Source organism: Brassica napus, chromosome C3 (assembly GCF_020379485.1).
Source record: "Brassica napus cultivar Da-Ae chromosome C3, Da-Ae, whole genome shotgun sequence".
Classification (NCBI taxonomy): domain Eukaryota; kingdom Viridiplantae; phylum Streptophyta; class Magnoliopsida; order Brassicales; family Brassicaceae; genus Brassica; species Brassica napus.
In genome coordinates this window covers 5,856,199-5,870,617 of record NC_063446.1, presented here as the reverse complement: position 1 = coordinate 5,870,617, position 14,419 = coordinate 5,856,199, and the positions used below count along the sequence as shown (strand labels likewise).

The 14,419-nt window shown below is 34.0% G+C and overlaps 3 protein-coding genes and 1 long non-coding RNA gene across 5 annotated transcripts; 3 read left to right on the top strand and 1 right to left on the bottom strand.

The window, feature by feature from the left end:
• Positions 1-204: 204 nt before the first annotated feature.
• On the top strand, positions 205-2,466 carry LOC106386894. Its single transcript, XR_007321159.1, has 3 exons — positions 205-538; positions 628-1,866; positions 2,244-2,466. It is a non-coding gene; the product is annotated as an uncharacterized LOC106386894 (long non-coding RNA).
• A 146-nt stretch (positions 2,467-2,612) lies between these two features.
• Positions 2,613-4,417, top strand: LOC106386893 (DNA-directed RNA polymerase III subunit RPC10). Its single transcript, XM_013826714.3, has 4 exons — positions 2,613-2,763; positions 3,496-3,603; positions 3,696-3,786; positions 4,052-4,417. Exons 2-4 carry the CDS (start codon positions 3,508-3,510, stop codon positions 4,174-4,176), a joined length of 312 nt encoding a protein of 103 aa, XP_013682168.1. The 5' UTR covers positions 2,613-2,763; positions 3,496-3,507; the 3' UTR covers positions 4,177-4,417.
• Positions 4,418-7,771: 3,354 nt separating this feature from the next.
• LOC106386895 (elongation factor 1-alpha 1) lies at positions 7,772-9,967 on the top strand. Its single transcript, XM_048752176.1, has 3 exons — positions 7,772-7,906; positions 8,362-8,825; positions 8,894-9,967. Exons 2-3 carry the CDS (start codon positions 8,364-8,366, stop codon positions 9,779-9,781), a joined length of 1,350 nt encoding a protein of 449 aa, XP_048608133.1. The 5' UTR covers positions 7,772-7,906; positions 8,362-8,363; the 3' UTR covers positions 9,782-9,967.
• Positions 9,968-10,135: 168 nt separating this feature from the next.
• On the bottom strand, positions 10,136-10,961 carry BNAC03G71540D. 2 transcript variants are annotated; one of them, XM_048752179.1, is made up of 3 exons: positions 10,866-10,961; positions 10,632-10,767; positions 10,136-10,536 (listed from the first exon to the last, which is right to left on the bottom strand). In XM_048752179.1, exons 2-3 carry the CDS (start codon positions 10,712-10,714, stop codon positions 10,323-10,325), a joined length of 297 nt encoding a protein of 98 aa, XP_048608136.1. In that variant the 5' UTR covers positions 10,715-10,767; positions 10,866-10,961; the 3' UTR covers positions 10,136-10,322. The 2 variants fall into 2 exon arrangements, with proteins under 2 accessions (XP_048608136.1, XP_013682171.1); XM_013826717.3 differs by having other exon boundaries at positions 10,632-10,866.
• Positions 10,962-14,419: the final 3,458 nt, after the last annotated feature.

The window sequence follows — 14,419 nt, the reverse complement described above, 5'->3', positions numbered from 1 at the left end:
AAATGCTAAACTATGTAAATAAAACGTAAAACTTTCTTCCCATTATCCTTGGGTTTCAATCTGTTTAGATAAGTTAATACTACTTTTAGTTAAAAGTAAATTAAATATTTTTAAAAAATTATATTATTAATTTATTTAATCTTAGTAAATAATAATACAATACAAAATAACTTCCTATTTTTTTAATAAAAAAGCGTTCAAAATAAAAGATACAAAATAACTTTATACCAAAATTATTACAAACTTTTTGGGTATATAAAGGTCATCGCACATTAAGACACTTCTCACAGTGGCTCCAGCTAAACACTGAAGCAGAAACAGAAAAAAAAAAAAAAAAAAAAAAAAAAAAGAAGCAAGAACGAGAGTACGAGAGAAGCATGTCTGTGAGCGCAATGCTATTATTGGTGGTTCTTGTGATTCTCATGGGATCCCATGACTCCACTCCTATCCCTGACGATCTCCAGAAGGTAGAGGAATCCTTTGTCCAGATCTTAGGGCAATCCAATCACGTTCTCTCCTTCGCTCGCTTCACTCACAAGTAAGTCCCATTCTCTACAACCAATGTATTAGCCGACGAGTTTTAGTTCATCTCTTTGATAAACAAACTGATAATTCGTTTTGGTATAGTTCGTTTTGGTGATTGAAGGTATGGGAAAAAGTATCAGCATGCGGAGGAGATAAAGCACCGTTTCTCGGTGTTCAAGGAGAATCTTGATTTAATCAGATCCACCAACAACAAAGGCTTATCTTACAAACTCGGTGTGAATAGTAAGTTTATCCTTATCATCATGAAGTTTTAATTCCGATCTCTTAATGGATTATTACCTTTTTTAATATTAAAATGTTAATAGTGATTTTGTCTTTTCTTTTGGTTTGGTTATTTTAATACTATAGAAAAAAATTTTCTCTCCTCCCGTAACTTTTTTAAATTCCACTGAAACTTTTCTTGTATAGTTGGATTTTTGTTTTCCTTTGATTCAATATTTTTCCAAGTTTGCAGAGTGTGTGAGTATGAGAGACTAGTTTGCATGAAAATTTACAATCAAATATTATTGTTCTGCTACATATAATTTTTGCTGTTGTGGATCAAGACTGTTCTTGTTCTTTGTGGGTGTGTCTTTACGTGATCCTTGTTTGATTTGATGGATAATGATCGGCCCATCTTATTCTCTTGAATCCAAACAGAAATTGCTGATATGACAAAACAATACACGTGTCTACATTGTATTGGTTATTTCTTGACCGCCTTACCTCTCTCATCCATCTGTAAATCGAACTCTTGCGACCCAGGATGTTAAAATGGGCTTGTCCTAAACATTTACGTCCAAGCCCGTTTAATTTTTGTGTCCATATAAAACCCGTTTACTTAACAATATTAAACGGGCTTCGTCGGGTTTGTCCGCCTATGTCCATTTAATAAATGGGTTTTATTAAAAATAACTAGACAGCCCATTCAGCCCATGTAGTTTTTTCTCCCTGCTCCAAACTACGTCGTTTCTGGTGTTAACATCCCTAATCTCTGTTTGTCGTCGTTCTTCTCCTTCTCTGTGACTTGTGACTTGCCTCCCATCGAATACAACCCCGACGTACGTGGCTTCCAACCATTCAACGACAACTTTCGTCTCTGTTTCTACAACACAACCCCAAACGCTTACACACTCGCTCTCAGAATCGGAAACAGAGCTCAAGAGTCAACTCTCCGGTGAGTCTGGGAAGCAAACAGAGGCTCATCGGTCAAAGAAAACCCGACGTTGACTTTGGGTGAAGACGGAGCACTGAATTAGGAAGTCTCCTTGCCTCCTTTCATCTTGTGTCTTCTACTTCTTCTTCTTCACTCTCTCCACCTCGTGTCTTCCTTGTATCAAGGTTCGTTTCAAACTAATTTCGTAAGTGTTTTTTCAATTAATTTGTGGGTTTGTTTAAAAATGGATCATTGCTTTGTCTTTACATAGAGTTAGGGACTTAGGGCTATGGGTTTTGTACTTTTGTGTGGCTTCATTGGGTTGAGAAGGTTTGCTTGTTCTGATAGATTAACATTCTACGCTTAATGTATTAGTTTGGTTTGTTAGAAGTTCTAACTTAGAACCTACGGTTCTCTGATTGTAGCTGTGATTATGGTGTTGAATTATTCAATAGGATTTAAGTAGCTCTTCTTGTATTTGATGTTACATCTGATCACATCTTCCCTCTCAAGTTTCATTGCTTTATCATAGCTTAGCTGAAGAAATATGATTTGTGAACAGGTTTCACGAACATATGCTTTATCATATGCACCTGTTTTACATCAGTTTACATCAGATCCTGGTAGTTCAAGAAGGAAAAGAGTAACTTATGGACACTTAGTGTGAAGCGTAAACTTTATTTTTTAATTATGTTGTGACTTGTGATTTATAAACTTTGAATTTTTATTTGAAGCAAAACAATGTAAGGTTCTGGATTCATATTTTATTTGACAGGTATTTAACAGGTTTCATCAAAGAGAAATGATATGATACAAATAGGTCATGTTCATTTTTTTTTAAGTAAACGAGCTTGAAACGGGTTTAGTGTTAAATGGGTTTCACATAAACGGGCTCTAAACGGGTCTGATTTAAACAGGCTTTAAATGGACATTTATTAAACGGGCTTGGACGTAAACGGACTTAGACGTAAATGGGCGGGTAAGCCCGTTTTAACATCCCTACTTGCGACCTCAACTCCTCCACAAATTAGGTTTCGAAATTCGATTATCAATTCTCTCCCAAACCGCAAGTTACGATCAAGGTGAGTTTTGTGATCTATTCTTCGATTTATTGTTCCGTTCGATAGCGAGTTGTTCGCTGTTCTTTGAATTTGATTCGTAGTTAGAGTTCGTCGATTGTGGAATTCGATTTTAGAGTTATTATGTGATCATCTGCGTTGTTATCCTTGGATCGGAGATTAGTTTCTTGGTTGGATCTGTTTGATGTTTATACGTTCTGATTAATGATTGTTCTCGAAATTGATTGGTTTTTTTTTTTGTGGCATCAATTGATTGGGGTTTTGATTACTGAACTTAATTTTTTTGAATTTCAGGTACCAAATAATTTTATATGCAAACCAAATAATTAACTAATTAAAATTTTTTAAAGATAATAACTAACTAAGATAATTATAAAATTACTAATATAATTAAAAGATAAATATCTTATGATTATCCTAAATCTACAATGCATCATAAGGTTGTTTTTAAAATTTAGAAAAAAGAAATGAAGGGTTCTTTTTTTTTAAACAACCCTTAGAAAAATAAGGTAGGAAGACAAAATTAGTAACAAAATAAAATAAAAAGGCTATATACATGTTGGGATTCTTTTAATATAGGATGTAAAAACAAAAACTTAAAAAAATAAAAATTATTTTAACAATAAATAAATATGTTTTGGATCCTCTTCCTATTGGGCCCTAGGGCAAGACACCTAATGTTGTCCTTATCTCTCAGCCGTTGTTGGATTTTAAAAAACAGACTTCTTGTTTCAGAGATTGATCGAGATGGAGTTCTGTCCAACATGTGGGAACTTGCTGCGTTACGGTCAATCACAGTTCTTCTGCTCGACATGTCCTTACATCGCCCGCATAGAAAGACAGGTTTTTCTTAATTCTTACTTAAACTAATCAAAAACCACCCCTTTGTTTGTGGTAAAAGTCGTTTATCTCTCTCTGGGTGCTTTTTTGAACAGGTTGAGATAAAGAAGAAGCAATTGCTGGTTAAGAAATCCATTGACGCAGTTGTGAAGAAAGATGATATACCAAAAGGACCTGAAACTGAAGGTATTCTTTTCGCTTTTCGGTTAATGTTCTGTTAGTATTCTTAATGTATCGTTGATTGGTTGACGATATAAAGAGCAAATCAATAAAAATTGGTAGTACACTTGAATTAGTGAGTCAAAAATACATCATTGATGACTTAGTTATGAAAGCGTTTATCTCAATTGTTTTGCTGGTTATACAGAATGAATCCCATTTATTTTTCATCTTCGATCTTCTTTGATTATAATCATTTATTTATTGGATTCTTTGTGTGTTTGTTTGTCAGCACCGTGTCCAAGATGCGGACACGACAAGGCATACTTCAAAACAATGCAGATTCGTTCAGCGGATGAGCCAGAATCGAGATTTTATAGATGCGTCAAGTGCGAGCAAACTTGGCGCGAGGAATGATCTCTTTATATTTCTCCTCCATCCGCAATAAAAGAAAGCCAATCTATCTAAACATTAAATTTGCTCTTTTGAGTTTTTTGTTTGTTTGTTGTCGTAACTTTAGCAATTTTCGATAGCTTTCAAAGTTATATGCCTTTGTTTTGTTTAGAAATGTTTCTGTGTGATTTAAGCAGTTTTGATGTTCGTTTACAGTTTCTTATTAACCACAATGAAACATTCATCTGAATGGATTTTCTTTGTATTTGATTGCGATTCAAATCTTATGCAAAGTTTTGTTCGGACAAAATGATGACGTACATATCTTGTCTTGTTTGTTAACACTTTGACCTGCTGTTAAAACCTCTCAATCCCTGAAATTAAAAAAAAAAGCTATTAAATCCACTAAAATGGCATGAACTCTAAGCCAACATGTGAAGCCTACCTCAAGTCTGGTGAAAAGCCCGCCAATATTCCACTCAGTTATCTTAACGTCAATCGGCTCATTAAGCTGTTTGATCTGCCACATAACAACCTACCATTCATTAGAATTTTCTTGACAAATCAACCAAGAATAGTTCTTGAAATCAAGGAAGAAAAAGAGACCTGCCTCACTTGGTGCCAAGCTATTCTCCTAAGTAACGTCTAAAAGAAGGCAAAGGCCTTCCACTCAACGTCCTCCCTAAAACCTCTGCAAAAATCATTGTCCCTATCTCCTCCACCACAGGCATGCCTTGCCTTGCAAACTCCACAACTTCAACTACATCTTCATCATCATCCTTAACAATCCCCACTTTACCATGAACCAAGGACTCTTCAGCATCGTACTTTAAATCACAAAGCAAGTAATCAAATTCTTTATCGTACAATGAAAGTTTCTCCGTAGTCAACCTATCTGCAACTATACTCACATCGAGTTTGTTCTCGTTACCAGAAACCACAGGTCCACAACACCAACACGAATTCATCTGGTTTGGGATCGTAATTCTCCATGGCGAGTCTTTAATTTTCAAGTTTATTTAACTTTTTTTGTAAAACTAAATATAAAAAATGTAATATTACCATTTCTTATATTGTATAATTTATTATTTTAATTTCCAAGTTTATTTATTTAACTTTTTGTAAAACTAAATGTAAAAAATGTAATATTACCATTTTTATATTGTATCTTTTCTTATTTTAGTTTTCAAGTTTATTTATTTAACTTTTTTGTAAAACTAAATCTAAGTTTATTTATTTAGATATTTTAATATAAAATGGTAATATTACATTATGGACAGTTACAAAAAAATTAACTCTTTTTGTAAAAAAATGTAATATTACCATTTCTTATATTGTATATTTTTTATTTTAATTTCCAAGTTTATTTATTAATTTTTTTTTTGTAAAAGTAAATGTAAAAAATGTAATATTACCATTTTTATATTGTATATTTTCTTATTTTAGTTTTTAAGTTTATTTATTTAACTTTTTGTAAAACTAAATATAAGTTTATTTATTTAACTTTTTAATATAAAATGGTAATATTACATTATGGACAGTTAAAAAATTATTTAGTTTTTTTGTAAACCAAATTTAGAAAATGTAATATTACCATTTCTTATATTATATATTTTCTTATTTTAATTTCCAAGTTTATTTATTTAACTCTTTTGTAAAACTAAATGTAAAAAATGTAATATTACCATTTTTATATTGTATATTTTATTATTTTAGTTTTCAAGATTATTTATTCAACTCTTTTTGTAAAACTAAATCTAAGTTTATATATTTAAATTTTAATATAAAACAGTAATATTACATTTTGGAGAGCTACAAACAAAAATGTCATGTGACTTCTTTTGGAAGAAAGATTTTATATTTAGGTGGACACTCCGTGGAACCTCAAATAATCCTTTTTATTATTATAATAAGAAAATATTTTTTACCATGTATAGTTTCAAGGAGAATTTCAGCTTCACTGTTGTCAACCACTACTTTGGATGCCTTTTTTTGGTGTTTGAAAATAATACATGGTAAAAGACTAATTAATAACTAACAAAATATTCTCTTTCGGTCTCTCTTTTTATCTCTTATATGCTGGGAACTAGTAGTAAATTATCACCCCTGGACACATGCCCCGTGTAGATCACAACACCCACGTCGCCACACGTAGCTGTGTGTATACCTAATCCCCTATATATTAAAGGAGAAACACTTTTAAAACTTATCTTAAAAGTTTATTGACAAAGAATGTGACGTGGTGACGTGGCTTGGCTTCACCATAAGCTTTTATTTAGTAAAACGCTTAGGTGTCACGCAGAGAACGTTTCTCACCAAAACCGTGAATTTAATGCGTTCACACTAACATTCCTTTAAAAGAACTTCATCTCAACTATACTTTTCTCGACGAACACTTTATATCAATCCTCTCAATATAATCATAGCATCAATAAAGATTCTTTATTCCTCTATACGTTTCTATTAAAAACGGTAACCTATCTGATTTATCGCCATTAGGTCGACAGATCCGTAGACGACGACAAAGCGATGAAACTTTAGTACGATGCCAAGTGTTAATGAAAGAACCCTTTTCTCCATACCTGCTTTCATGCATTTAGCAGATCACTCACGTTCTTGAGAGCCGCCTCTCATTGCTGAAAGAGGACGTTGAAAATCTATTTCTAGATAAATGTGTCGTACTCGGTTTTGTTACTGCTCGATGAGGTGATCTCTGTTTCGAGGAGACTGAATCACTGTAAATCGTCTCGGCTTAGTGTATTAGTCTTCTCGAGCAAGCAATATAAGCATGCGAGTGTCACCACCTTCGCTGCCATGATAGCTCTGCATTAGACGACCTTGAAGATGAGAAGAAACTTCTAGGAACGAACCACCAGCAAGTCTCATGTGTTGGTCGTATCTGGAACAACTTTTATAATTTAGAGAATCAAATAACCCTCAATTTCTTTTATTATGCAACTATGTTTTCTGAATTTAAAGAAGCTATACTTTTTTTTTATTTCACACAGTTATTGTTTTGATTACAATATGTTGAGTTTCAAAAAAAAAAAGATTACAATATGTTATTGATCCACTTTTTCGATTTTATTTGTTAAACCCCTAAGTTCATAACTAATACAATGTGATAGGCGAAATATAAAAAAAATATTTTCCAAAACTTCTTCTCAAACTTGCAAACACTATATATTAAATTTTAATATTAGTGAACCCATCATAAAAAGTTTTTCGCTTCGTCTGATAACCATCATACATTTAGTTATATCTAACTATCGATTAAAATATACCTTATATTATACATAGTCATAGTATATAATTTTAACATTAATCTTATCTCATCTCGCGGATTACTATCCAGTTAAACACTAATAAGCTTTATCAAACCACGTCATGACAGCGACGTGCAAAAACCTCATGACGGCTAGGGGTTTTCATTAATCTTTCCACCAATTTGAGCGCTTTTGCGTGCGTTGTGATTGTGAAATTACTTAAAAATCTCACATTTCACATTTCTGTAACCAATCAATGACACTAAAATGCAAAACCAATAATAAAAGAAAATATTTTATAATATACATTTTGCCAACAGGAAGCCAAAATACAAAGGGCAAATTAGTAAAACTAGGACCACAAAGCAAATGCGAAAGCCCTAGAGCTCGCAGCTATAAATTACAATGACTTGCTCCAGACCTAGGGCGCGTCCTCATTTACTTGTCTCACTCAGTTTCGTAGCCGCATCTCACATTCTAACTCGCAGGTGAGAAAAGCTCTCTCTCTCGCTCTTTATGTTTATCATCATATGATTATCGTTTATGCTTTCGTTATCTAGATTTCTACTCGTAAGCCGTACTTAGACTGTGATTCATCGCTTGGTCAATTATAGATTCTCGTGTTTAAGATCTGATTCTTCACCGATCTGTTAGCGTTTACCTTTTTTTTGCATATCGTCCTCTGGATTTCGAAACTGTGATGTTGTATTAGCTTATTTTGTTGTTACGAGTTATAATCATCGCGATCTGTTTCTATTGTTGTTCGTTCTGATGCGTTTCGGTGATTATATCACACGTTGATTTGAGATTTTTGAGTTAGATCTTCGATTTCGTAGTTATATTATCGTTGATAGCCATACTGATTTGTATCTATGTATCAGTAATAAGTTTGAGATTTGTTTTTCTCTTCTAATGGTTTAATTTGTTTTAATCTGACTTGCAGCTATGGGTAAAGAGAAGTTTCACATCAACATTGTGGTCATCGGCCATGTCGACTCTGGAAAATCAACCACCACTGGTCACTTGATTTACAAGCTCGGTGGTATTGACAAGCGTGTCATCGAGAGGTTCGAGAAGGAGGCTGCTGAGATGAACAAGAGGTCCTTCAAGTACGCGTGGGTGTTGGACAAACTTAAGGCCGAGCGTGAGCGTGGTATCACCATTGATATCGCTCTCTGGAAGTTCGAGACCACCAAGTACTACTGCACGGTCATTGACGCTCCTGGACATCGTGATTTCATCAAGAACATGATTACTGGTACCTCCCAGGCTGATTGTGCTGTTTTGATCATTGACTCTACCACTGGTGGTTTTGAGGCTGGTATCTCCAAGGATGGTCAGACCCGTGAGCATGCTCTTCTTGCTTTCACCCTTGGTGTCAAGCAGATGATTTGCTGCTGTAACAAGGTGAAGTCACTCTACTTATCGTTATTGTATTCATTTGCTTTGACTAACACAAAGTTTTGTTGGTACAGATGGATGCTACTACTCCTAAGTACTCCAAGGCTAGGTACGATGAGATCATCAAGGAGGTGTCTTCCTACTTGAAGAAGGTTGGGTACAACCCTGACAAAATCCCATTCGTCCCAATCTCTGGTTTCGAGGGTGACAACATGATCGAGAGGTCAACCAACCTTGACTGGTACAAGGGACCAACTCTCCTTGAGGCTCTTGACCAGATCAACGAGCCAAAGAGGCCCTCTGACAAGCCCCTCCGTCTGCCACTTCAGGATGTCTACAAGATCGGTGGTATTGGAACGGTGCCAGTGGGACGTGTTGAGACCGGTATGCTCAAGCCCGGTATGGTTGTGACCTTCGCTCCTTCAGGGTTGACCACTGAGGTTAAGTCCGTTGAGATGCACCACGAGTCTCTTGTGGAGGCGCTTCCAGGTGACAACGTCGGGTTCAATGTTAAGAATGTTGCCGTCAAGGATCTTAAGAGAGGGTATGTTGCATCCAACTCCAAGGATGACCCTGCCAAGGGTGCCGCCAACTTCACCTCCCAGGTCATCATCATGAACCACCCTGGTCAGATCGGTAACGGTTACGCCCCGGTTCTCGATTGCCACACATCCCACATTGCAGTCAAGTTCTCTGAGATCCTCACCAAGATTGACAGGCGATCTGGAAAAGAGATTGAGAAGGAGCCCAAGTTCTTGAAGAATGGTGATGCTGGTATGGTTAAAATGACTCCGACCAAGCCCATGGTTGTTGAGACTTTCTCTGAGTACCCACCATTGGGTCGTTTCGCTGTTAGGGACATGAGGCAGACGGTGGCTGTTGGTGTTATCAAGAGCGTTGACAAGAAGGACCCAACCGGTGCTAAGGTCACCAAGGCTGCAGTTAAGAAGGGAGCTAAATGATGAGACTTGCTCTCGTCTTTGGTTTTTCTTTTCATTACAAAAAACTTTGATGGCGTTTGAGGCTTTTTCTTATTTTCTGCGACTTTCTTTTACCTTGTTTGTGGATCTCTGAGACTATTGTGGTTTTCGATTATGCAGCTTCTGGATAATTTTGCCTAATGCTTTAGTTTATGTTCTCTTGCTCGATATTACGTTTTGTTTCTTTGAGATCTGATAGTTAGTTAGTGATTTAGTGTTAGCATATCTTAAAGACAATCGGCCAAATACAAAGCCTTTAGAAGATAACTGGGATTAACCTATTACTCTGATCACAAGGTTACTGCTAATGTAGCAGTAATCCAACAAAGAATCTCATAGCAAAAAACTAGAATAATAGGATAAGACTAAAAGAGGCAGCGTAACATCACACCAACGACAAAATAGACGTGTAAACAACACTGAAAACAACCAGGAATGTTTTAAAGATTTTTGATCTGCAGTTTTACAAGAAACATGCATAGCTCAATGAGATCTAAACGAGTTTTTGTGTTTCTTTAAAACACTAGGCAGCTTTAGCTGTGTGAGAAGAAAAGCTCCATGACCCTAGATTTTGTAGTAAAGCAACTAGATCTCTAAAATCCTCACTCTCTGTCATCTCTTGAAGCCATAGCTCATGGAATCTCTCCACACCCATTTCTTCTCCACCATGGCTTGTGGACTCATCTGATCTCCTTCTCCTCTTCATCCCCTTCCTTCTCTTGTCATGATCTGCCATTCTTCAACATAGAGGGAGAGAGAGATACAAGTCAGAAAAAAAAACAGAGGAGATCTCAAGAGGAAGAAGAGAGATGAACATAAGAAACATGTTTACTCTTTGGAGAGAGATAACTGCTGAGCGATCCCAGAGATGCAAAGAGGGAAGCCATAGTTGCCACTAAGAGTTGTTGTCAGCATTTTTCTCTCTGTAGATTCAGAATTTGTGATCTTTTTTTTTTAAAGAAGGAAACCTAAAGAAGGAGAAGAAAAAGACAAGATCACGAAATGGAAAAGGATTAAGGATGGTATAGATTATATAGAAGTACTGTGTAGTTAATAACCACTTTACTGTTTGTAATACACGAGAGACTTTTTTTTCTTGTTGCGTGGCAGTTGATATGTGGTAATAGAGTAGTAGAAGTAGGTATGGACCGTATCGTCTCTTCTTCTTCTTGTTCTTCTTCTTCTTCATAATTTAGTAAACGGTGAAAGTAAACACTGGCTTCACTTTACCTCTTTTCTCCGCATGACAACTCGAGTTTGGATTCTTCTCTTTTACTCATTTGGATTCTGATAAAAGTATGACGAGGACAATAAGGCTTTTCAGTTTTTCTTTTTCAGTGAGAATAAATGCAGCACTCACCTGTTACATCATCAAAGTCTTCAACTTGTGTTTCTAACATAACTTGTTCAATAAAGCAAAGCAGAGTCTTAAACACAGTTAGTGTTAGTTTTGACATCACTGTCACCATTTATTACACAGTATTGTTAAAAAGAGCATTTGTTAAAAATAATGATTGAAATTGATCTTGCAATGGTTTGCAAAAACAAACTATATAAAAATAAATACTCTTTCATCAATTGCAAAAACAAACTATATTAAATAATAAATACTCTTTGATCAAAATTTATCACTAGATTAGTAAGATAACCTATATACGGGCTGTCTTACTATATGCTACTGAATTTTGTTTGGATTACATACAAGTGTCACACAAACGATACATACAATAGCTCAGCTTGTGCTACAAAGTAACACTCCAGGAGCTACTCACAGTACATAGTACCAACACTATACAAGGATTGGTTAACGATAAGTTAATACCTTTGAGACTTACAATATGACCTTGATGCGTGAAAACTTAACAAAAATTTCGCCACTTCATACTCCACATCTCATAACAAATGCAAAATCAAGAGCTCAAATTAACTGAAGAAACCTGCACACAAGTAGCAAAATAAATGTAACAATACCCAAGGTAGTGCCAAATCATTGGAGATGACATTCACACGATGACCTCACTTGTGATAATTTGTCATTTGATTGTAGCCACATAGAAAGCGGCAAACAAAAAGACAATTAAAGAGCAATGATAGTGATGGTATAAATTAAGTTCATTCTTCTTAGACCCTTTATGGTAATATATATATATATATATATATATGTAGTGATGAATCTCAATATATAGCTCATAGAGTGATTACACATATATACAGAAACGTCATTTGAGTGTTCTTTGCTTCTTCTAAGGTTTCAAAACTGCACATATAGATTTGCTTCGCAGGAGAGATAGCGCCATCACATTTTCTAAGAGTTTAGCTGATGGTGATGACGGTATTTCTCCTACGTAGCTATCCTTATATGTGCATCTAAATGCAGAGATGCATCTAAATGCAGAGAGATGCAATTCGAAGTTTAAAGGTATATCAGTTAAATACTCTTATTTTACCTTCCCCTCTAACAAATGATGCATACCATCTCAGACCATGTTTGATTTTTTCTTCTTCTTCAATCTAAAGTCATCATCACTTTACTATTTTTTTCGTTGTACTTGCAAGAGATTAAAACATGAAACTGGTCATTACATGACATGGTTTGAGCTTCTAGATCTTTTTACTATACTTGAAATGATAATCTGTTCCAAGACAGGTTTTCTCTCTTTGCTCGAAGATGTTTTGGTCTTTGTGAAGTTTTTTCATGGATGACAGGAACCAGGATGAGCTCTCAAAGATTAGCACATCCTCATCCTGAACATTTTAAGAAAAGCCTAGCAATTTATGAGTTGTGTTTGCAGAACTCACATGGTTTGACGCTAACCCACAAGAGAAAATGTATTTTCTTTGGTTTTTGTTTGTTTGTTTGTTTGCATTTGACAAGGGGCCTATGCAAATGGTTTAGACGAAAATGTTGACAAATCTATGGAATCTATCAACATCATGATCTCAATGTTAATTAGTATCCATTATAAGCAAAAATACATCAACTCAATGATAACATTAAAGCTCAAGAATCTTCACTAAGCAGAACAAGGAATATATTTCATATAGAAGAATATTTATGTTATTAGTAATATAATATTGGTATACAATGTAAGATCACATATGACATTCATTTTGCGAAACCATAATTGTCTCTGAACATAATAGTATGATCTTTTTACCAAAAAAAAAGGTATCATCAACTGATACATATTTGTTTAAAATCTTTTTATTAGAGTTTGAGTATTGTTCAAAAATATGATTGTAGAAGTTTAGATAAAGATGATTACCAAAAGAAGAAGAAGTTTTAGATATTAAATTTGATGTGAAATTATAGTACTGCACTAAATAATATAACTTTTAGTGTTATGTTGGAGATGTTTTATGTGGAAATCACACTAAAATACGGTTTTGAAGTTGGGTTGGAACTGGCTTAAACTTCTAAACAGAGCCGGACCTAGGCTTTTCAAGGCCACAAGCCTAAACAAAAAAATGGCTGGAAAAAAAGACTCAGTATTCGAACCGAGGTCTTCCTAAAAATCTCTAGTACATGACCACTAGACTATAGACAGTTTTGATAAGAAAGTAATCTATTCTATTAAAACAGAAGTATGACCAATTGATAAAAGTAATGTCCAATTAATTTTAAGAAACTGATTATTTTATAACTGCATCAATAATATTCATTTTTATTTAAAACAACTTACCGTAACTCCCTATATAACTCATAAGAATCAAACGAAAATGGTGAGACCACTTCTCTCAACTACATTGATTAACCGACGTGTAAGATGTAAATAATTATACCTTTTTTGTTGTCTCAAAATGTGGTTATGCCTATTTATATTACCTCAAATATAACCATCTTATATATTATGCATAATGTAATACCATTTATAATCCATAATATAAACGTTTAATATTTGACCTAACATCAGTTAATATAATACGTTCAAAAATATATAAATATTTAAATGTTTTTAAAATCTATTCTATTAAATTAGAAGCATGACCTATTAATAAAAGTTTAATCCAATTATTATTTTCTCCATATAACCTACTTAAAAAATAAATTAAATATTTTATAACTGCATTTTAAATAAAGAAAATAAACAATTATACAACACATAATTTGTAACTTCCATCCCAAAATTCTCGGTACCCACATATATATCACCGACAATTTTGTTTTTTGAAAAAATATATCACTGACAGTCTGACAATTATATATATATATATATTAACAAATATTCTTTCTTTTTGAGTTTATATCAAACGTGAATTGTATATTACTGACAGTTTTATATATATACTAGATTATGACCCGCCCTTAAAAGGGCGGGTATATTTTTTGTTTTACATTTTAAAAAAAAAATTAATTTTCATATTTATATTTTTCTTTATAATCATATTTATACTTTTCTTTGTAATTGTGTTTCTCTTTATAATCCTATTTAACAAAATAAAATGGGTTTTATAAATTGCGATCCAATGTAAATAGAAACCATGTTACCTTTAAAGCGCAAAACTAATTCTAAAATATAGAATTAATGGGTTCGTTTACAAAAAGAAATATGGGGTTAGTGAGTTACAGTTATATTATTTACTTAATAGATAATAACTCTTTAAATAAAAAAAAAAGTT

Coding starts and splice junctions, on each gene's coding strand:
- LOC106386893 (XM_013826714.3), top strand. CDS start 3,508: ATGGAGTTCTGTCCAACATGTGGGAACTTGCTGCGTTACGGTCAATCA. Junction 3,604..3,695: donor TCGCCCGCATAGAAAGACAG/GTTTTTCTTAAT, acceptor TTTTTTGAACAG/GTTGAGATAAAGAAGAAGCA. Junction 3,787..4,051: donor AAAAGGACCTGAAACTGAAG/GTATTCTTTTCG, acceptor TTTGTTTGTCAG/CACCGTGTCCAAGATGCGGA.
- LOC106386895 (XM_048752176.1), top strand. CDS start 8,364: ATGGGTAAAGAGAAGTTTCACATCAACATTGTGGTCATCGGCCATGTC. Junction 8,826..8,893: donor TGATTTGCTGCTGTAACAAG/GTGAAGTCACTC, acceptor TTGTTGGTACAG/ATGGATGCTACTACTCCTAA.
- BNAC03G71540D (XM_048752179.1), bottom strand. CDS start 10,714: ATGCTGACAACAACTCTTAGTGGCAACTATGGCTTCCCTCTTTGCATC. Junction 10,537..10,631: donor CAGTTATCTCTCTCCAAAGA/GTAAACATGTTT, acceptor TCTATGTTGAAG/AATGGCAGATCATGACAAGA.